The 23,374-nt window shown below is 39.8% G+C and overlaps 2 protein-coding genes across 3 annotated transcripts in view; one reads left to right on the top strand and one right to left on the bottom strand.

Moving 5' to 3' along the window:
* Positions 1-16,406, top strand: part of Mipol1 (mirror-image polydactyly 1) — a 281,225-nt gene extending 264,819 nt beyond the window's left edge. For both annotated transcript variants that reach the window (XM_076941854.1, XM_076941855.1), the window contains 2 exons: positions 13,056-13,189; positions 15,424-16,406. In XM_076941854.1, the coding sequence (XP_076797969.1) occupies positions 13,056-13,158 (103 nt within the window). In that variant the 3' untranslated portion in view covers positions 13,159-13,189; positions 15,424-16,406. The remainder of the gene's footprint in view (positions 1-13,055; positions 13,190-15,423) is intronic.
* Foxa1 (forkhead box A1) overlaps positions 1-23,374 on the bottom strand; it is an 80,711-nt gene that overhangs the window by 34,818 nt on the left and 22,519 nt on the right. The window lies entirely within an intron of this gene.

Here is a 23,374-nt window from a genome sequence, read left to right as displayed (position 1 = left end):
GTTGTTCTCTGGTGTGTTTTCAGAATACACTGCTACTAGCCAGTTATTAACAAGGATACATTTTAATGCACCAACTCAAGTATCTAAAACTTGTATTTGCTTTTTAGTCACATAAAATCTCCTATCTCAAATCCAAATGTTTTAATACAGTTCCTACACATTGATCTTAATCAAATTTATAAGTATACAATACTGAAGACGTTGTACTAGATGTTCATTGTGAAATATATTGCAGCAAAGAAGATCACGTTACAAAGTATTTATTATTTCCTTAATAAAGATTAAAGTTGATAAGAGCAAATGTGTGACGTACCCTACAAGCCTCTCTAAACTATTCAGATCTGAACTAAAGTTCCTCCCCACTCCGAGTCTCTGGAGCTGCAGCGTGAGCTGGATTCCACTGTGCCCAAGAACCCAAAGCAGACCCCTTCCACCAGGTCGCTGGCTCCCACCAACTCTTCTGAGGGCCAACAGTTTTGCTCTTGAGTTGCCTTTGTTGAGTGTCTTGTTCTTCGAGTGCCATTTTGTACCTTTGTTTTCAGCAAAATCTGTCATCAGTATATATGTGTTTTTATGTTTTGTAGAACCTTGCTTTCACTGCTTCTGGTACAAAATATGGCCATGGAGATAGAGGGACATTTCCTCTGGGCACACCCACTGCCTTACGAGAGGCACTAGAGTTCTCAGGAAGAAAAAAACTATTCAGATGCAAAATAAGTTATGGTAATAAAATATTAAATATTATTTTTCATAAGATACAAAAGGAGCCTACTATCATGTGGTAGAATGGTTTCTAACCTGAGGAAGCTCCACTGACCTCCACTCCGGCTGCACGCGTGTGCACTCCCACTGGCGTGAACAAATGCCTCCATTGCCCAGCATTCCTGTTGGCATTTGTCATCGTTTGGTTTGGGTTTGGTTATTTTGTTTTTCCTTAGAAACTTAGTTATAACGAAAGTAACTTGAAATATCAAAGAAGTTCTTAAGTCGTATTTTCTCAGTGGATAATGATGTTGAATATTTGAAAATGCATTTCATATTTTATGAACTCTGTTTCTTGTGACTAAACCCAAAGAACTATATATCCTTCTATAGAGACAGCTGCCATCCATGCCCATTGCTGCTGTAGTCACGACAGCCAATGGAAACAGCCTAAATGTCCATCAACTGGTGAATGGATAATAAGAATGTGGTATGTTTATACAATAGAACATTATTCAGTTGTTAAGGAAAGTAAAATAATGAAGTTTGCAGATAAATTGATGCAGCTGGTAACCCTGCCCCAGGAAGATAAATATCACAAGGGTACTCTCCTTTGTCGATGCCAGTTTTGAATCATCAGATACATCTCATCTGGAGTACTCACAGAGGTTAGTAAGTTAGTATAGGACCATTATGGGTGATTTCCAAGGGAAGGGAGATAGAGATGGGTGCTATAAAGGCTTAAAGAGGAAGAATGGAACAGGAGGGGTTAAACTGTGGTGGGGGGAGGGGCAGACAGGATAAAGAAAATAATACAGGCAGGGATAACACTAAAGATCAAAAAGATCACATGGAAACACTTAAAAGATCATGTGGAAACCTGTTATGGTAGAAGCTTCCTAAAATTATATAACCATACAACATTATATAAAATTTATAACCATATAACATATACATAATGAGTTTAAGTGGAATTACCATATAACGAAACAGTGATGTCCTTACTGTGTATCACAGGCTAACAAATGAAAAGTCCAGTGCTACCTATTTTAGAGTTCTTGGCCAGTGAGATTCAATAGACAGCCCCCAAATAGTACAGACCATTGCAAGTGCTTTTGGTTGCCCCCAGAAACTTAGCAGTAAGATCCTGTTGCTGAAGGCACCACACATCTGAGTCATAGGGCATGGAGATGTCAAGTTGATATTGACCTGGAAGTTTCATTCTCTACTGTCTAGCTCTCATAGTGCTGGAAGATGCTGTGCAGACTACTGGGGGCGGGGCAGGGGCCAGGGAGTGATCATCAGCCTTATCCAGATGTGAACTCGGAGAGATCTAATACCAAACAGCCTGTCAACACATGCCCACTGTCTAACAATGGCACAAATGTCATGGGAATGACCAACCATCTCTGGTGGATTTAAGGGCCACTCCATAACATGAAATCTACACCTGGCAATATTATCTGAACCAAGAACCTGTGGCGAAGCAGGTCATAATCCCTAGGGAAGAGCCAACTACTACTATTCTGCTAAAGGGACACGGTACTAAAGGTGACTCCTGATGATTTATCATTATGCCCACAGATTATTGCCTCTCTCGGCCCTCACCAGAGAAGCTTGTTTCTACAATGCTTGGCTGTTAACCACAAAGACCCCCAACTGGTCAAGATGCAGAGAATAAGAAACTGCAGTATGTTCCACATTAAATGTGTGCCGTACCCCATCCTCCTAAGACTCAGGAATTGTTGCATGAGAGCAGAAAGATTGTAAGAGCCAGAGGTAGGCTTATAAGGAAAGAGGCTTCCAGACACAGCACGGCAATTGCATAGAAGAAATCCTAGTGGTTATGGTAGCATTCACAAGACGTGTGTAAGCTAAACTTGATAAAATCTCAGCATGGAGATGGGGTAGGGGGCTGTCTTTTCTCCAATGTGTTTTAAGTTTTTTATTTTGTTTTGCATCAAAGTTGAAATACAATAAACATGAAGAAAATGGTCATCTTCACTAGCCATCAGAGAAGTCCAAATTAAAGCTATGTTGACATTCCATCTCCCCACGGGCAAAAGGCAGCCATTAGGGGAAGTAATAATAATGATGGCGTTGGGGAGATGGCTCAGTAGGTAAAGTGTTCTAGTGTAAATAATCATAAGGACCTGAGGTCAGAAGTCCATCCTAGAGTCTAGCTGGACATGAACACAGGAAGATACTGAAGCGCTCACTGTCCAGTGAGCTACAGATTCAGTGAGAGACCTTGACTCAAAACAGTATAAAAATAAACAATGCAAAGGTAGAGAATCAAACAGGCTCATGTTCACCTCTGGTCTTCACACATGACTACAAGGGTGAGTACACATGCAGATGCACACACAAACGAGAGAGAGGTGGGAAGGAGGAAGAGTCAAGAAAGCATGCTGGGGAGGGTATGTACACTGCTGGGGGAAGTCTGTGGAATTTCTCCAAAGATATTTTTCATGTAACCCAGCTATACTACTTCTGGTCGTTTGCCCAAGGGCTTTAAAGCAACATATCACAGACACTTGCACATCAGGGTTTATTGCAGCACTGCTCATAATGGTTGAGCTATGAAACCAACATTGAATAAGGGGAGTGAGGCACATGTACACAGTGGAACACTGCAGCATAAAGAAAACTGAGCTACGTCATTTGAAGGCTACAACCATTGATGTCTTAACACAGTCGTGTTAAGACAGTCTCAGAAACAAGTTATTGAATTTGTAGTTTCAGGGCTGGAAAGATGGCTCAGTGGTTAAGAGCATTGGCTGCTCTTCCAGAGGTCCTGAGTTCAAGTCCCAGCAACCACATGGTGGCTCACGACCATCTGTAATGGGATCCAATGCTCTCTTCTGGTATTTTGAAGACATTAACGGCATACTCACATAAAATAAATAAATATTTTAAAAATAATTTGTGGTTTCTAGATTTTATATAGATGTATGAAATTGTGTGTCTGTGTGTGTGTATGTGTGTGTGACATGAAATATAGAATCTGTCTGAGGGACAGTGGGAAGTGAAGAAGTGAGAAGGAGGATGGTGAGGGTGCAGAGGATATTCTCAACATGCAATACAAACATACAAAAACTTAGAGCACAATGTTCATTTTTAAAAAGGTATCTGCTGGGCATAATGGCACAGACCTGCAATCTGGGCATTTAAGAAGCTAAGGCAGGAGAATTCAAGTTCAAAGGCAGCTCACTCTATATACTTATACTGTCTCAAAAAATAGTCATAACAATCATAATTAATATTAATAATAGTGATGCAGAAGCCTGGGAGCAGTGTATCTACTGTGCTGGAGTGTGGACTCATGATGAATGGCTACAAAGACAGTGTGTCATTTACACTGTGTAGTAAACTGTATAGTAAGCGTAGGGTGTATACACATCCCCAGGATTGAGGTGGACAAAGATTCTATAAAGTAGCAATGTGTAAACTGATACTATTATCTTTAGAAAAATAAGGTTGTCTCATAAAGGCCTTCTTGCTACAAACACTTCTCATGTATACCATGGCAATATTGTAGGTGATTTGCCTTTAAAATAAGAGCATGGAGGCAGGGTTTCATTTCTACCCCTGTATGTACTGTACTGTCTCTGGTGTTCTTGGCTTACATCCACTCCCACCTGTTACCATTTTGTCATGTCACCAGCTATAGCGCCTTCAGCTTGGCTTCTGCATGTCCAAAAATGTCTCCTTTGACATTTTTCATGCTGCCCATGAAGACACAAACTGCTAGAAACACGAGTCTTGGGATAAAAAGCTGTGTATCTTCTTCCTGGTGCATTTCAGATGCGGTAACATGTCCAGATCCTCTTGTTCCTCTGGCCATGTAAACTGCTTCTCCTTGTCACTTAGGTCGACTGACCTTTGAATTATGCAGTATGTCTGTGTGCATGTAGTTTCTTGTATTTCGTGTGAGTTTGTAGTCATTGTAATTAGAAAACTTTCAGCAATTACTTCTTGTAATAATTTTGCCCCAAACTTCCTTTCCCCCACCTCTGGCTACTTGATGTGTGTTGGACACTTGACATCTCCCCACAGTGCATTTATTTTTGAGTTCTTTTTCACCACTATGTGTTTCTAATATATTCCATTACTTTGCCTTCAATTTTAATAACTATTAGGTTGGGTTGGGGGGGATTTTGTTTGTTTGTTTGTTTGTTTGTTTTGGTGTCTAATGTTCTGATGTTCTGTCAGTCTTGCCCATGGCCCTTTTCATTGCAGGTGTAATCTTATATTTCTTTCTCTAAAAGTTAGAACTGGGTTTCAGCTTCTTACTCACGTCTCTTTATCTTGGGCATACCTTACATGACTTTCAGGACTGTAAGTGTTCTAAGCTTTGTTTAGGAACATGGGCACATAAAGCAGAAAGAGTTTCAGAGTATTTTAAGGCAGTTTCAAGCTTGGACATGCTGGACCAATGTAGCCATTAGTCTGGGGCAGACTTTTCTTCAGAATCCAGTCAGCTAGTCAGTCTCCCACTGAAAATGTGACTGTACAGTCCCTACACTAAGAGATGCTTTTACTGTGACTGCTCACAACAGAATCTGTCTGTAATCCTCCCTGAGTCAAGACATGCTCCCGAGTCTGTTTTTAGGCTCCTGTCTGGTGAGTTGCACCTTGGCCTAGTTCATGTGCTCACAGGAAGACCCAGAAAGGTTCTGCACCTCTGCAGAGCCTGCTCACTCTGGCTCTCTGCCCCACTCCCCTCACTCTGCTCTGGAAACTCCCTAGACAGCCAGGGTCATCACAGGGCTCATGCTTTGTTTAATGTTTGATCCCTTCCGGTCAGGCGTTGCTAGCTGTTGTCCACAGGCCAAAAGCATGGCTTTGTGGATTCTCACCATTCATGTTTTGGTTTCTTTCCTTTCTTGGTGGACTTTTGTTTTTATTCCTTAAGGTTTTAGGATAAATCTAGAGTTGGTTACTTCATAGCTGAAAGTGTGCGTTCTGGGAGTGTCTCCATCTTCCCCATAACCAGCCAGCTGCCTGACATGCCATTCTGTTCTTCAGTCTCATTTCCCTGACTGCTTTCTTATATGTTGTTCGTTTACATTGTTTTCAACAGCTTTCTTTGGTGCTAAGATACCATCTTCTTTGCATGACTCTGAGAAACCGAGTTAAAACTCTGACTGACTATTCTTTATCAGTGTGTCCGCAAGACACAACGCTCACCTCAGAGGGGACAAGAGATAGCTTAGCATGGAGCCAAGTATAAGGGACCATGGTCTGGAAACACAGAATAAAGTTATCCCAAATTTCATGATCATGAAGTTTTTATTGTAATGGAACTAAAAAAGCCATAAATTAAGACACTTCTCAAATACATTGGTGGGAACACCGGGTAGGCAGGTGGAGCAAAATGGGGAAGCGTCTGCTGACAGCTCTTTGTTTGGTGGGAACTAGAGGTCTGTTCAAACATTCCAAAAAATTCTTATTTGTTAGTCATCAAATGTTAGGTATGACACAGGAGTGGACCCCGAATGTCTAAGTGGCTAAAGATGCCCCCAAATAAATGCAATTTTGTTCTAGACCCACAGCATTCCAACTTCCCCACACCACTGAGCTCACCAGTTCATCAACATATGCAGACAGCTTCTTACCATCTAGTTTGCAGCAATTTTAGAAATCTTCTGTCAGTGTACCTCTCTCCTGTTAGACTCCAACACTATCTATGTTAACCTTTTCACTGCCTTCTCATGTCTTTCCCATGCCTCCTATGCTCTCTGTTCTGTTTCCTAATGCATATCAACTTTGACTGTTTTTACATGCCTGTTTATTGGGCTGGAACTATGGCTCAGCACAGAGAGAGCCCTTACCTAGAATGTGTGAGGGCCTAAGTTCAATTCCTGGCACCAGGGGTGGAAAAACCCTAGTTTAAAACTGGCTTTTATTCCCCTGATCCTGCCTTCTGCTATGAGATCACCTGTTGAATCCTTAATTTCAGATGGAATACTTGTCTTTTCTACAATGGCCTGTTGATTTTTTTTTCCCTTTGCCTGTTTCTATTTACTAGTCATAGTGACTTTAAAATCCAAGTGGGGACAGAAAGAAGGCTCAGTGGGTTATATTTAATCCCAGAACCCGTATGATAGAAGAACAGAACTGATTCCCACAGTTACCATTGTACTTCTACATATATACATGTGTGCACACACACATGTAAGTATAATTAATCATATATACACGTGTGCATATATACACACAAGTATATAAATATAATTAATAAGTATAAATCCAACTGTATAAACTCCAATATCAGATCTATCTGTGGGTCTTTTTCTATTGTCTGTTCTGTCTCTTTGGTGTGCCAATTAATTTTTGATTCAGTGTCAGTTATCCTGAGTCTCCAGATGACTTGGCCTTCCTCTAGAAAGGATTTATCCTTTACCGGGAAGACTGAGCAGAAACTAAGCGTCCTAAACCAGGCAAGCACAGCACTAGCTTCGGATTGGGTTGCGCCTTAAATAAAGTTCTGTTACTTTTGGTTTTCCTCTTTGCTATGGAATCGTACACTAGAGCTTTGTGTTGTGAAAGCCATATCTTTATGGAAACTCCTTTAGTTAATCCCATTTTAGCTTCTTAAATATCCCAGTTAGGGATTCTGGTAAATTCAGCTTTGTTGGGTTACTAGAATGGGCGTAGGCATCCATTCCAAAGACACTACTGGCTTGACTGTCCCTCTGAGCACGTATTGGCTATTGTGCAAGTCTACACAGAACTGCCACCGATCCCCCAGGGATGATGACCACAGGCCATTGGTTCACCATGCAGTAGCTCGTCCCTTTCCAGAATCTTCACCCCTTAGTTGTCTTTGTATCAGCCCCTCTCTGATACTTTGAAGCAAACACTCTTTTGTAGTTTAGCCAGCTTGTCTAGTTGTTCTTGGCAGGAGTGTGGAGTCTACCACAGACTTGAAAGCAGAAGTCCTGTGAGTCTAATTCCTCTTAATTCGTATAGTTTTCATTTCCGGAAGTTACAGCCTGTTCATTTCCAACTCCACTTGGTACTTTTTATAGCCTTTCTAATCATCTCATTTTTTATCCTTTTTTTTTTTCCTCTCATATGTTTTAAGGCATGTATTTGTTGCCTGTTTTCTGGTCATTTGAGTATCTCAAGTACTCATGCTCTGGTTTTGCTGTTACTCCTACACTCAGTTACTTCTCCTATAGGCTGCACTTTCTGGTGCCTCTTTAATGTGAGCTTGAACTTGTAAATATTCTCTGTGCTTTATTTCTAGTGCTGTGTTAACAGCAGATTCCTGCCCAGACACCTGGAAACCTGTGTAAGCCTTGGAGCACTTCTAAAGCTTGATTTGAAATTTATGGGGTTACTCAGATGATACTAATTTTTGTAGAAAAACCACATGGGAGCTCATTTTTTATTGTAAAATTTGTAAGGAAAATTTTTTTGTCCCATTGATAGCTTGAATTCTAGTTTTCTGTCCTTGGGCATATCCCAGCTTTGTCTCCTATACCCTGATACCATGATAAACAAACTTAACCTTACCCCACCAACCCTTTGTGCTTTGCTTCACTGCTCAGGACTCCTGCTTCTTAGACTGGGGCTTTTAATGTTCTGTTGGTGGTGAATTTGAAAAAAAAAAAATGATTGTCATTTTCTGTCCAATATTTGTAGTTTACTATAGGAGGGAATAAGTAAATCATAATGGGAAACCATGGTCGGGCTCAAACATGAGAGAGAGAGAGAGAGAGAGAGAGAGAGAGAGAGAGAGAGAGAGAGAGAGAGAGAGAGACAGACGTTGCAATGCTCTGAATTTAGTATTACTTGTATACATGAGTAAAAGGAGCAATAATTATTTACCTTCTGAGAACAATAACTGTAACTCTGGCTCTACCAATAACTACAAACAGCTTTTCATTAAAAAGGAGAAAGTGATTGAATACCCCAAATTAGCCCTGGCAAGAAAAATAACAGCTGCCTAAAATGAAGTGTTTGAGTTATGAGCCATGTGCCACTTTGGTTTCTCTGTAGCCAAAAAGCTTCGAAATCCTTATTCAATTAGCCATGTTGCTGGGGAGAGCCCGGTTGCCCCGAACAAGAGCTGCCTGGTGGTGACTAAGAGGTATCTCTGACACACAAGTTCAGACCTTGCAACTCTGTTTCTGTTGTTTGAACTTTCTTCTCTGGTGTAGCTAGGGATCCGGCCTGGAATTTAAACACTTGTGTGGTAACTCCATCCCTTCAGCCATTGTGCTGTTAAGCTCCAGCTAACGAACTTTAACACTGGCTCTAGTCAGGCAAGACTTAGAAACCAGCAGCCATCAACAGTTCTAGTTTTACAACTAAAACTATGTGGTTTATCTGTCTTTGTGACATCTAGATGTTCTTGCCTGCCCAGTCCAGCCACTCCATAAAATGTCCTCAAAAATATACATATGGAAATAGATAAACCAAGATACACACACACACACACACACACACACACACACACACACCCTTAGGAAGTGGGTTTCATTTACAGAAGTTTATTTGCTCTAACAGAAGCTTCATAATGTGTGCCTGTGTTAAAAGTTAGGTAGTCAGCTAAAGTGCAGAGACCAAAATTCCATAGCGTTTGGAAGAAGAGGACTGCAAGGTACAGCAGGCGCATTTGCTGTCTCGTGTGCACTTTCCTTCCCCGACAATGTTTTTAGTTGCTTAGGGATCCTCTTGACCATGTCACAAAGAATGTCTCAGGGCCGTGTGGATTATACACACATTGGATTGCTAAGAACAAGTGCTGTGTTGAAATCTCTGGGCTACATTTTCCTTCCAAACATATTTTAAGTCTAAAACCTCAGTGCCTGAAAAGGTGAAAGATGGCTTCTTCTGTAATTCATACAATGTAGTTCTGAAGACAGTGCTGAGAAATTCAAGTATGCTTGGAACGTTTCCATAGTGATTTGATATCAAGCACATTGGTGTTTCTGCTTTAAAGAATTGTGCTTTAGTTAAATGTACGTTGATCACTAATCATTAGTTAGGGCCTTATTACAACATAGTTTGATCGCTTTGCAAAAGTAAAATGGTTTTGCATCTTAATCACGGTCATCTCATAAAGAATGGCCGAATACTTTATTAGGTGACTAGAGGGGTGGGAACATATAATCTTGTTTGCCAATAGGGCTGTCAGGGGAAGCTTTTAAGGTCAGAGTTGCCTTTCAGTTAAAGCTCCAAGAATAATCACTTTATTTCTACTTTTATAAAAACTGCACAAACATATCATATTACAGGCTGTAAGTTTAAATATCACATATATTATTGTCTAAATTTTAAGAAGATTTTCTGAGGCTGTTATACTGGGTTTTCTCATGAGCCAGCTGTCTAGGCCGTCTCTAGAAGTTCTCAGCTACATTGCTTTATTTTCATATGTATGGCAAGAAAACCAATAAAAGTTGGCGTCTGTGCTCCCAGCACGTCTTCCCTTCCAGTGAGTTCCAATCCTGAACTTCTATTGTTTGATTCATTTACTTACCATTTTAATTACAACTAAATCTACCTTCATTCATTTAAATCTAATTCATCCTTCAAAAACACTTATTGCTACCCCTACAAGAAGCAGTCCCTAATTCCCCACCCACACAGTCAAGTTACTCTCTGCTCCATGTGCCTGGTGACAGGGTCTGGGGCTCTCTATTAGAACCCTTGTTAACCTTTCTCTCGCCTCCTTATTGCAGCCCTGTCTCCCATTAGAATGCAAGTTTCTGGGGACCAGAGCTTCCCTCTTGTTCATTTCTTTGTGCAGGTAAATACTTGGGTATTCTTCTTCAATGGTGAAACTTATATTTTCAAACTACATTCGTTTTTGCAACATTTGTATGATGGCTCTCTAAAAAAAAAAAAATTAAAAGATTAAGAGTAAACTTTTTTGTCTATAATTGTGTTAAAATAGATTTATCACATCAGCTTGTCTGGCACCGGGACAACAGGGTAGACGCGGTGCCTGCCTGAAGCTCTTCATTGTGTGACGACACCAATTTCAAGTCAAAGGCTGCAGAACATTGTTGCAGCTGATGATGCTAGTCGTTAGGGGAGTTGTTTAGCTGGTTCATTATAACACTGTTGCAGATGACGATGCTAGTGTTTAGAGGAGTTGTTTAGCTGGTTCATTATAACACTGTTGCAGATGACGATGCTAGTGTTTAGGGGAGTTGTTTAGCTGGTTCATTATAACACTGTTGCAGCTGATGATGCTAGTGTTTAGGGGAGTTGTTTAGCTGGTTCATTATAACTCAGAGTTTCTTGTGTAGTTGTTAAGATGTAGTCTCAACAGTCAGAAGTTTGAAAGTCTCCTCTGGTAAAGTGAAGTCACGGCTTCCTTTTGCTGCCTCTGAAGTTCATACAAAGTTTCCACACCACTGAGCAGTCCAGTTACATCCTCGCTAAAGAAAAGCAAGAGCTAAGCTGCTTTCCAGAACCAAGAACATCCAAATCGGTGAATAAAATCCAAATTTCAGTCAGTGTGGTGTTCTGGGCTGCTTTCCAATGCTGCTTCATCTGCTTTCAATTCCAATGTCACTCAATTCCCATAAAATACCTGGGGTTTTGTGAACACAGATCGGGTTCACACACTTTCTTAGTCTTTCAGTTATATATTATTCTTTCAAACCCTGAGCTCTATTTGCAGATATTTGAGAGGAAAAGCAAATTGTGCATGAATATTGCTCCCCAAGCTATGACTCCAAAAGTGAATATTTAATTGTCATTTTATATTTCTATATAGTCTCCACAAGTTGCTGTCATAAAGCACGTTGAAGATCCTCAGGCTTAAGGTGTGAGCTGTTCTGCAGAAGCAAATCTGTTGTGTCAAAGGCTTTCTGAAATATTGAAGCATGGACTATTACTCCTTGTGGCTATGACATCACCACACTGAAAACCTTAAGTTGCTTTAAAAGTGTTTTCTTCTCCTAAATATACCCTTAACTGCATCTAACTAAATACACTTCTCAGTATAGTGTGTGCTTGGAGACTGTTTCTAGTGTGGACCTTGCAAAGCTAACCTTCATTATGATTGACTGCCTGCTGAGTGATTCATTTCAGGAGTGTTCTGTTTGTAATTTTCTAGGAAATGTTGCTTCTTTACTCCTCAAGGAAGAGCAAACCAGAAATGCCAGCATTGTTTACCATGTGGAAAATTAAAATTATCTTAATGAAGAGTGTCCACATGCTGGCACATGGCCATGTTTGTCTTAAAGTTGTAAAAAGGTTAGGACACTAACTGTATTCATTCTCAACTTGGAATTCATCAGACACAAAGTGCTATTGATTCTTAGTTTTTATATTAAACATCTAAAATTCTCTTGGCTAATAATTTTTCACCTGGGATTATCTTCTCAATTTTAGGATCTCCCATCTCTTCGAAGCCACATATGTAAAACACAGTCTTCTTTTAGGATTTTCACATTGAGTAAAATAAGAACATGGGAACTGAAGAATCTGAATATGTGCCATCAGCAGACATTTTCAAAGCTGGAAAGGGACAGCCATTCCTACTGCCCAGCTTCTCAGCTGCACTGTCTCCCTGTCTGCTGCTAAGAGCTGAAACCTGTGCCATCATGGTTAATGTTTTGACAGATTTTATTGTAAATTCTCTTTGAGCCAAAATTTAACATGTTAAACGCTCACAAATGACTTTTATTGTTTGTGATCCAGAAAAAGGAAATAATCTGAAATGCTATTTTAAATGATAGGAGTGGACAGTTTTAACTCTCAGTGTTACAAATCAAGTTTTGGAAAAATTCTCATTCTCTGCATTATTCTATGTTATCAATGGAACCCTGTGTATATATTTTTTGTGACTAGGGCATTAGAAAAAGATACCAAAGGGAACATTATATGATTTATGTGTTCTCAGTAAATTTTATAATCAAAATAATTCCTTCTTAAGTTCAAATGTAACACACCAAAATATGACCCACTTAAAACTCTGGAGCAAACCCTTTGTTTATAGGTAGCTTCTCAGAGCTCATATTAGGGAGACCTCATGATGACTTGTATCTGTTCTAACCTCTCAGGGCATTTAAAAAACATGATCCCAGTCATTGCTGTTCCTAGAGACTGCCGATCAAGATTTTTGTCTCTCTCTCTAAAACATCTTCAATGACCATGACCATTAATATTTACCTATAAATGCGTTTGTACACAAGCTCAACCGTAGCACATTAGTAACGACAAAAAGAGTTTGTTACTCAGTTCTTTACCCTAGAATAACTCAAATCAACAAATATTTATTGAATATCTGCTGTGTGCAAATAACCCTGGGCTGGGCAAGTTTTAAAAGCCACCCAACTTTTCAAATTGGCAAATCAAAGCATTATGTTTTTTTTTTCAAGCATTGCAGAAGCCACTTTTGTGTCCTTAAGGACACAGTGTATGAGAACGGCAAAGAAGAGAAGGTTAATTCACAGCATGAAAACAGGAGAGAGGATACCCTGAAATACCATCGATGGACTGCATCGTCTGTTATGTATGTATGTGTGTATGTGATGGTGTGCACGAGATTATATCATGTATGTATGCATACATGCCCAATACATATCTATATATTTATTCCAGAAAACTATGAGTGTTACTCATAGTTTTAAAAGTATTTAAAAGAAATGGTCTGTGCTATAGTGACATTAGAATAAATATTAACATTTGAATATATGAATATATAAATAATGATGTATAATATTAATATTTAAATCCAGAGATTTGCTTTTAAAATAGTCTTTACAGTTTGATTAGTGTTAAGTCCTATGATGCCAACCATCAAACCAAAATTGTTATTATATTACAGAGCAAATATTCATCCTAGAGTCTGCAGTTCTACAGACCAGCTTCCACTAAAATCTATTATGGCATGACCTCGTCAATGGCAGATTTCTAATCAAAAAACTTGACTTCTACATTGTTACCACAGAAGTTACTGAGGAAGGCTTATTAAGAAAATCACTCATAGTAAAAGAAGCCACCTCAAAGCTAAATTTAAAGGCTCTAATTGACGTGAGAAAATAAATATAAAACTACCAGTAAGAAGAAAACATCAAGAACTTTGTTGTCCTGTTCCAATCTCTGGATTTCATTTTGTTAATTTTTGTAAAGAGTACAGTCTCTGTGATCATATCAAGTAACTGAATACATTGTCTTAGTGAGGTGTTAAAGGAAGGCTGACATACCATCCATTATTCCTGAACGGTATTGTTTCTGGATGTTTTACATAGGAGATGTGTGCCTAGGTTGGCTGTAGAAGGTATTATTGAGATTTTTACTAGGGATATCTTATGCCAACTTAAAAATATTTATTGAGGGGACTTATTTTTAAGGAGGCAATTTTTGCCATCTATTGGTAGGCTAATGTTATGTTCTAATGACAATCGAAACAGACTCTAAATAACTTTCATTACCCAGAAGTTTTTCTCTCTTAAAATGTCTGAAATTAATTCCTTAGTAATCTGTTGGGAAGCTGCTGTTAAAGTTCTTAAAATCTTGCATTTGCCTAACGAAATTGTTCAGTGTTAGGGTGACCGCCTCTTCACAGCTTGTCTTAGTTACTTGACACACCAATCTGGTTTGTTATTTTCAAAGACCACTGCTGGCTCGGTTGTTCTCTCGAGGTATCCAAATGACCTTCTTAAACACCGTAAGCACGTCCCATGTGTGACAATTTTGTACTGTAGTTTCGTGTCTTCCGTTTTTATTCTTGATTGCATTATAAGTAAAGTCTTTAGATATATTTTAAATAAAGTCTCACATGTGTGAAATCAAATGCTTGTATTCAAGAAGAAATATGTCTCTAGAGTTAGTTGTAATTTCCACTTAAGTCTCTCCTCCACCTCCTCTGACCAAAGTCCTTTAATGTCGGGGACCCTCTTACCTTGGACCTAGCCTGGATTCACCTGCCCCCTTGTGGTGTTTTTATCCAAAAAGTTAATTAATTTCTGAAACTTGACATGACACAATCTGAGCCAAGAAACTCATTCTTACTGTTTGGCATTCAGAGGCAGCAAAGTTCTCTTCTATTAGTCAGTCGGTGGCTGACATAACGAGACAAAGAAAATCATTTAAGCTTTTTACTTAACCCAGAGCCTAAGAAGGAATTGAGCACACAAGAAAGAAATGTCGTGGAATAACCTGGAGCGACTTAATTTTCTCTGCAATTTTTGTTAATGACCGGAAGTTTGAGAACTAGAATTATTTCAAATGTTTTTAAAAATGCAACCTAAAATTTGTTCTACGTTGATATCTCCCTTTTTTTTCCCCATGAGTGAAGAGGCTGCTACTCTACCTAAATTTTCAGTAAAATTTTCAAGCCTCCTGTCAAAAATACACTTATAACTATAAAAATAAGCTAACTATTATACAATATATAATCACATATTTTATATGCTTGACACACATATGCTATTTGTCCTTCTCCAGCTGCCCTAAGACTAATTATGACCCCTTTCATTGAAGGTGACAGGTTTTGTAGATGGGGAAAAGATGTGTGTGTTTAATGAGCCAACTTACCTTGTCACAAAATCAGAGTCATTTTTCTAGATGTAAGACTTTAGGATTATGCCTCTGGTTAATAACTAATAATGTAACAAAAAGGAGAAGGGAAGAAAAGCACTATTCACATGCATACATGATTTGTCTTTCTTTAAGATGGTAATAAATTATTGTTATCAACAAGACCCCAGATAGCATTCTAATGACTTCTATTTCTGTTTACAGCGGGACATTCCTAGCAGAAAAGAACTGTTTTTTTCCACCCTACTTCATCCCCTTCAGACCCCTACCCATGGCTGGCTGGGTGGAGCTACAGAGAGATGCTGACTTCCAGTCATCTCACCTGAGGACTGGAAGAAACAGAATGGAGTTCTACACAGCCCTGTGTGGGCCCCCATTTCTACTGTCTACCACTGCTTCTTGGTTTCTCTTAAATTTTTAACAGTTGACCTACTAACAGGTTCCCAGAAACAGGTTCAGATTTTGGCAGGCAAACCCAACCTCTTTGTCCTTCCAAAGTACATAAATGCTAAACTGAGCTCACGGTGAGAGAAAAGCACAGCAAGGTTAAAACCCAAGTCTCTCTCTGTTCCCCAGCAGCTTGCTGCCATTTCTCCCCTGAGGAATAGTTCGTGGGTACGCCCTTGGCATCATTTCTTCGGCCTGGATTAAGCACAGGTGACTGAGAGTCTGCCTTATCTTCACAAGGCATTAGTCACTCTATAAAAGTTAAATTTATTATGAAATGCCTTGTTTGTCTTAGCATATATCTTCTCTGGGAAGTTGGAAACAAAGGCATGTCCTCTAAGGCTCCGCGTGGGGAAAGCACATCCTCCTTTGGAATTTAACCTTAATTTGAACCAAGATCTGTGAAAGAAAAGCACTTTGGTGCATTGTTTCGGAGCTCCACCCTTCTCTCCCCTTATCTAAACGCAGCTACTTTTGCTTTGTGGTTTTTCTGACTTCTTCTTCTTCTTCTTCTTCTTCTTCTTCTTCTTCTTCTTCTTCTTCTTCTTCTTCTTCTTCTTCTTCTTCTTCTTCTTCTTTTTAAGTTCTCCTAATTCCAAAGCATAGTGCTCTCTCTGAGTTTAAAATTTATCCTTAAAAAGAAGTTAAGATAAATGTAAAATTATACTTTGAAAGTGAGCCATTTTATGTAGCCTTAGTCCTGATGTTCTCAAAGCTGCATAAATTCTTGAACACTTGTTCGTCTTTCTTGATCATCTATTATTTTAAGGTACACTATGCTTTAGGAGTGGGGCACACAACTCAGTGGCAGATGCTGCCCTTGGTTTGATCCTTAGCACAAGAAAGAAAGAAAGAAAGAAAGAAAGAAAGAAAGAAAGAAAGAAAGAAAGAAAGGAAGGAAGAGTAAAAATGTTCTTATTTCAGAAAAATTTATTTTTCTGAGTCTTTTCTAAGGCACTGGCAAATATTATAAGATATCCACAATTCATTCTTTGTTAAAAGTAAAGGGAGAACAATTACATGTAAAAAAATATATTAGGAGGTACAGGGTTGTTTTTAATAGTGAAAAGCAAGAGTGAGGTATGATCTGGAAGACCCTGTGGCTTCTTGTTTCCGCTTCACTCTGTTGACAAATCCCTTGCAGTGCTCCCCATGCCTCTGACATCACAGGTACCACACTCCTTCCAAGTCCAAAACTCCATCTCTGCTGCCCCTCTCTAGCAACTGTCTACAAACTGTAAGGGAACGATTTTAGTACCAACAACTACCGTGTAGGTAATGATCAGTTTCCTTCACGTCACTAACATTTATCGCTAAGCCTAAAGTCATCCAAGTGATTGTCCTTTCTTGACTCTTTTTACACGAAAGAAAAATCACTAATGAAAATTCTAATGGAAGTTTAGATAGTCATTTATTCTAAAGTGCTGATTTTTAAGTATGCCTGTATAATGTCCCCATCAAATATCTATCTTCAACATTACCAATATAGAATGTTCCTAGCAAAAAAAAAAAAAAAAGACAAAACATCTATAAATTCCTTTGACCACCTGCTTTATTTTATTATATTATATTATTATATATTTCACTTAACTGGTAATGCTGAAATTATTTGAGTAGTCATGTTTTTGTTTTAATTTGGAAAGGATGGAAAGTTAAAAGTATAGAATGTATGCCTAATACAGTTAGAGGTTATGTAATATCAAATCAGAGGATCATTGTTCCCCACCCAAGCCCACCACTAGCTCAGCCTCAACCAACTCTTTTTTTAAAATTAACACCAGTTTAATAATATTCAACAATGCAACTCTTATAAGTATACAGGCAAGGTCATAGAACCACCATAAACAGTATTCCTATGAACAGCTAACAGCCAGGAGAACCTTGGCCTTTCTCTGAGACACCTGAGCTCACTGGTGGACTGAACTCTGCTTCCAGGTTCTCTTACAAAAGCCAGCAGGATCTCAGTCAGAGGAGAATGCACACCATACAGCATTCACAGCAGTTGACAGGGCGGGAGGGAAGTACAAGAATCTTTTAATCATTTAATGCATTCAACTAAAGTGGGTTTTCTAAGATCAAAACTCAAAATCTTCCAGCAGATGTGGATATCTTCCAGCAGATGTGGATATCCTTTGATGCAAAAACATTCTTACATTATTTGCTGTCGTTACTCTCTCACTAAAGCCACAGAATTGGGTGGCAAGCATATCTCGTGTGTGTGTGTGCGTGTGCGTGTGCGTGTGTGTATATGTACATAACACACACACACACATTCTGTACCATGAAGTCTCTGCATGCTCTTTCTTCCTTTTCTCAAGCCTTCCGTGACTCAGAACCTCCAACAATCCCACACAGGGTTCCAAAAGTACAAACAGCCTTCTTGTTTCTTGATCCATAGCACAGCCATAGTGTTGATGTGACCCCATGGAATGAAGAACAGTGGCTAAAAGTGGAACCGAACCGTCAAAAGCCGCAGCCTGCGCTGTGTAGTGATGGTTCCTTCCATGAGAAAGCATGTAGACAGAGAAAGCAGTCGTCTGGCAGAGTGTTCACAGCAGTGCATTCAATAAAGTGCTGCTTCCACAAACATTTGAAGTGAGATGAGCTGCACATTGAATGAAGGCTTCATATTGTACTTTAGCACATGAAAGAAGACTCAAGTTAAAAAAAAAAAAAAAAACAAAAAAAAAAACAAAAAAAACAAACTAAACTAAAGGAACCAAACACCCTAAACCTCTCTAAAGGAGAGTTTCCCAAGGAAAAAGCCTGTGGTGTGGGATTCAAGTTAAAATAAGGCAGGTCTAGCCAATGGTTTCTACCTTTAAGCCTTCAAGGAACTCTCTTATGTCTGATGATAGAGCATCAAGGAGAATGTTGGTTATTTCCCAGACAGACAGACAGCAGCCACTTTCAGCCACTCACTCACTCTATTAGCCCCCTGTGTAATAAAACTTACAATTTTTCTTTAGCTTTTTCCTCCTTTAAAAAAAAGAAAACTGTCAAGAAATACCACTGAATATTCTCCACACTGACAAAAAAAATTGAAAATATTTAGTACATATATATTCTTCAATATGTTTACCACCGGCTTAGAAAAGTTTCTCACCATATCTAACAAACAAGCCAACCGACCAACCAAATCCCACTGTTTATATCCCCCAGAAAGGATTTGGAATCCATGCTTGAACCAAACCACTAAAACCACTGCCTGACCCTGCATTTGACGTTGGCCCCTACCAAATGGGGCATCAAAATTATAACCACTGTAGGAGCTGGTTCCAGAGCTGAAAGCCCGATTTGGCCCCTTCAGCCTGCTGCCCTGGCTTTGGGCCTGACTGGTTCAGCTGGCAGGCTAAAAGGCCCATCATACCCCAACTGCTCTGCAGCCTCCTGGGGGGGCAACCATCTCTGCTGGGTTAATACCAAAGACTCCAAAGCTCATCTGTCCGTCCGTGCCACCACCATGGCTGTTTCTCATGCCAGCTCTGCCCCTTCTAGTGTTACCAAACCCTCTTAGACTCTCAAAACCACCTGGATTACCACCAAATCTTCTACTTCTCTTTAACTGTCTGTTGCTATTGTGCTTGGGTTCCGCATTGGATATATGCACATTGATTTCTTTGCTGATCAAACCCTCTCCACAAACAGACTGGACAACCTAGGCATTTGTAAATGTAGCAAAATCAAAAGCCCTGAATAATTTAGAAATAAAGACACCTACAACTTTCTCCTGCTGACAGAGGAACTGTTGAAGCTCTTTGGCTTGATGTCCTGCATGTAATGCCCAATAAACACCTTTCTGCTTCTCAGATGCTCATCTGGGCTTTGCTTAGAATCCAGAAGTTTACAGTCACACCATCAACTGCCTATCAAGTGTCCCTGTGATATTCTTTCACTTGGGTTTTATATTCCAAACAGCCAAACTCTTTCAGTTTTAGGATCTCTCTCTTTCTGTCTCTCTCTTTTTACATTTTTTTATTGCTTATTTTATTTATTTACGTTTCAAATGTTATCCCCCTTTCTGGTTTCCTCTCTGAAAACCCCCTATCCCACCCTCTCCCCCTGCTTCTATGAGGGTGCTCCCCCACTCACCCACCCACTCCTGCCTCACTGCTCCAGCAACACCTACTCTGGGACATCAAGTCTTCACAGGACCAAAGGCCTCCCCTCCCACTGATGCCAGACAAGGCCATCTTCTGCTACATGTGCCGCTGGAGCCATGGGTCCCTCCATGTGTACTCTCTGGTTGGTGATTTAGTCTCTGGGAGCTCTGGGGGGGTCTGGTTGTTTCATATTTTTGTTCTTCCTGTGGGGTTGCAAATCCCTTCAGCTCCTTCAGTCCTTCCCCTAATTTAGGATCTCTCTTGACCTGCACCATAAGACCCTCTCCAAAGCACTCGAATAATCTGTAAAATCCTGTTTGGTTGTTTTCCATGGGAAATCCAATGCTATTAAACCAGATGTTCTCTTGCTGCTATCATTGCTGAAGGAGCACCTTTCTCTTTCATTTTCCTTTTGTTATCTTGGAGACGGTTGACGATACAGACTAGCTTTCCCCATCCAGCCTCAGGGGATGCAGAATTCTCTCCACCAGTCAGTAATCACTCTTCTATGGAGACACAGGGCTCCTGTCGTGCAGGCCACATGCCCTGGACTGTGCACAGCAATCCTGCTCCACGGCCTTTTTGATGATATTTCAATGTGCTCATCGTTAAATGGATATGTATAGACATCTTTACTCAGTTCTCTGCTAGCTTCTAGGAAGCACAATGAGGAAACTGAGGCAGCAAGAGAGCAGAGATTAGCCAAGCTACTGCTTTGTGCCCACCCCAGCCAACACCACGTGTCTATTATTATACATCATCTCTACCATTTGTCTGCACTTGATTGTATTCTGCTGTTATTTAAATTCACAGTATAGAACAGGTTTCTTCATGGACATTACAAATTAACAGTGAACAGTAAGCGCAGTTTGAATGCTTTTATATCTTAAACTCTAACTTACTGGTTTTCTTGGTTTGCATGGCATCCGTATATATTTATTACAAACTTTCTGAAAAGAGAATGCTCATATACAACTATTGCCTCACTGTTCTAAAGTCTCCCCAAGGTTAGTTTTAGGCGACTGTCTTTACAGCTTATTTACGTGCTTATATATAGTGCATCTTTTGGGAATTGTTCAACGATAAGTGGGATCAAAAGCATTTTGTAATAACACAATTGTTCGAATAAGCCAGCTATAGTGGAACACACCTATAAACACAGCAGTAAACATGCAGAAACAAGAGTATCATTAGTTCAAGGACAGCCTGGGCTACTTAGCAATTCCTTGTTGAAAAAAAGAAAGGAAAGAAGGAAGGAAGGAAGGAAGAAAGAAAGAAAGAAAGAGAAGAGAAGAGAAAAATCAAGCACTAGGAAAGTATCTCAGAGGCACAGTGCTTACCCCTCCACACACACACCCCGAATATAAGGTTCTCAGTTTATAAGCATAATGACAGACAGCAAGCAAGATTGAAGGGAAGAAGAGGAAAGAACAGGCTTTGTGGATGTGAGAAGACAGCAGCTTGGCAGTTGCTGAAATAAGGAAATATATGGGACAGAAGGCATGAAGGGTGATTCTGAATGCCATGTGCATCACTGTAGTAAATGCTACAGAGTTTGCAAAACTGTAGCTACAAACAGACAAATAACAACCAAGATCTAGAGTGTAGGGCGTATAGCTCACTGGCAAAGCAATCTCCTGTGCACACAGGCTGGAGTCTAATCCCAGGACCACAGGAAAAAAAAAAGTGCATGTGAGTGTATGCAGAAAAATCTCAAAATCTTGTAGAAATCCAAATATATAAAGATGTACAAACCAGTTAGAATAATCAAACATCAGACTACTCTATTAGTTGAGTGGTATTGCTAGCTACGGCCATTAGGTAAAACTATTAAGAAAATTGTATGAGGTATTTATTTCATTGCTATTCATATGTTTCTTAACCACAGAAGAGTCATATAAAATAACAAAGACAAACATAGTCCTTAGCTAATAAAATCACAATCTGATAGAATTATAAGAAATTTGGGGCTGAGAATAAGTGATACATGCCTTTAATTTCAGTACTCAGGAGGCAGAACCAGGCAGAGTCTTATGAGTTAGAGATTAGCCTGGTCTACTTAGTGAGTTATAGGACACCTGGAGCTACATAGTAAGACCTTGAAGAAGACCCCCACCTCCAAAAAAGAAGTTTTTTGTTGACCTGAGGTGATGGGAGACGCCAAAAGATAAGGAAACCAACTGTAAAGCATCCAGGATTTAACCAATATATTAATCACTTAATAGTTACAAAATAACTCAGTATAAGAAATGCACAGTATAAGAAGAAAAGCACATTCTCAGAGGAAATATCTATTCCATTTTTGTTTTGAACAGCTTTTGGTTTTGTTATATTTAGAATTTTAAAATTGTTTTTCTACTTCTATTGATGTGGCAAAACACCATGACCAAGACAACTTACAAAAGAAAGTATTTAATTGGGCTATGGCTTCAGAGGGTTAAAGTCTACAGTGGCAGGAAAAGCTGAGAGCTAACATCTTGATCCAAAGCAGGAAGCAAAGACAAAGCGCTATTTGTCTTCGGAAACTTCAAAGTCCACCACAGTGACACAGAGCCCCCAACAAGACCACATCTCCTAATCCTTTCCTAAAAGTTCCACCAACTGAGGACCAAGCATTCAATTACGTGAGCCTGGGGGGTGGGATGGGGGGGAGGGGGTTCTCATCCAGAAAGCCACAGGCGTGGGAGTGATTAGTGATAATTAAGTCAGTATCATACCTGATTAAATAACACAATGTCTCACCTCATACTACCCAGTCCTGAAAGAGTTGTAAATAGTTTTAAGGCAGTAGGGGATGGGGGTGGAGACCATTGTAGTAACAGGTTCAGGAAGTCTTGGTAGAACAGGGGAGATGGGATCTTACTGTGCTTAAGAAAGGCTTCCCCTAAATTCCTATGGAGTTTGCAATAAGAGTCCTTGGTAACTTTCATAAGAATAATTTCTAGCCTGGCAGTGGTGGCGCACGCCTTTAATCCCAGCACTTGGGAGGCAGAGGCAGGCAGATTTCTGAGGTCAAGGCCAGCCTGGTCTACAGAGTGAGTTCCAGGACTGCCAGGGCTACACGGAGAAACCCTGTCAAAAAAAAAAAAAAAAAGAATAATTTCTAATTTTTGAGAAACAAGATCCAAATGCAGAGAGCCAGGAGGCAGATGTAGACATTGAGTCAGTGGATAGAGACCATTTTCCCCAGGAAATTACTTTCTAACCATCCAGAAAAGATTTAATAATGAATTTCATATTGCATAGTACAATTACCAGCCGATGGTAGCAATGCTTCCTCTTTTTCTCTTGGGTGTTTGTGAATAATTGCTTTCCATTTGCACAGTGTCAAGGACATGAATCCTTTCAGCAAGCGCTCATCCCTAGAAGGAGGCTCCTAGCCGCACCTTTGTGTTAGCCATGCCTTTGGTTCCCACTGATCTCTTCACGTCCTGGAATTTCATCATCATCTCTGATCCCAAGTGCCCTCCCCTCCCCCATACCTGGTGGCTCTGCTATAGCTTCTCCTTAAAAATGATCCACTAAGCTCCAGTAACCTGAATTTTCAGCCCATGCTGCACATGCCACCTCTGAACACACACTCCTGTCAACACCGCTTTTCTATT

This window comes from Arvicanthis niloticus, chromosome 11, assembly GCF_011762505.2.
Source record: "Arvicanthis niloticus isolate mArvNil1 chromosome 11, mArvNil1.pat.X, whole genome shotgun sequence".
Classification (NCBI taxonomy): domain Eukaryota; kingdom Metazoa; phylum Chordata; class Mammalia; order Rodentia; family Muridae; genus Arvicanthis; species Arvicanthis niloticus.
Note: the sequence above shows the minus strand (reverse complement) of the source record. Positions and strands in the feature narration are given on the sequence as shown.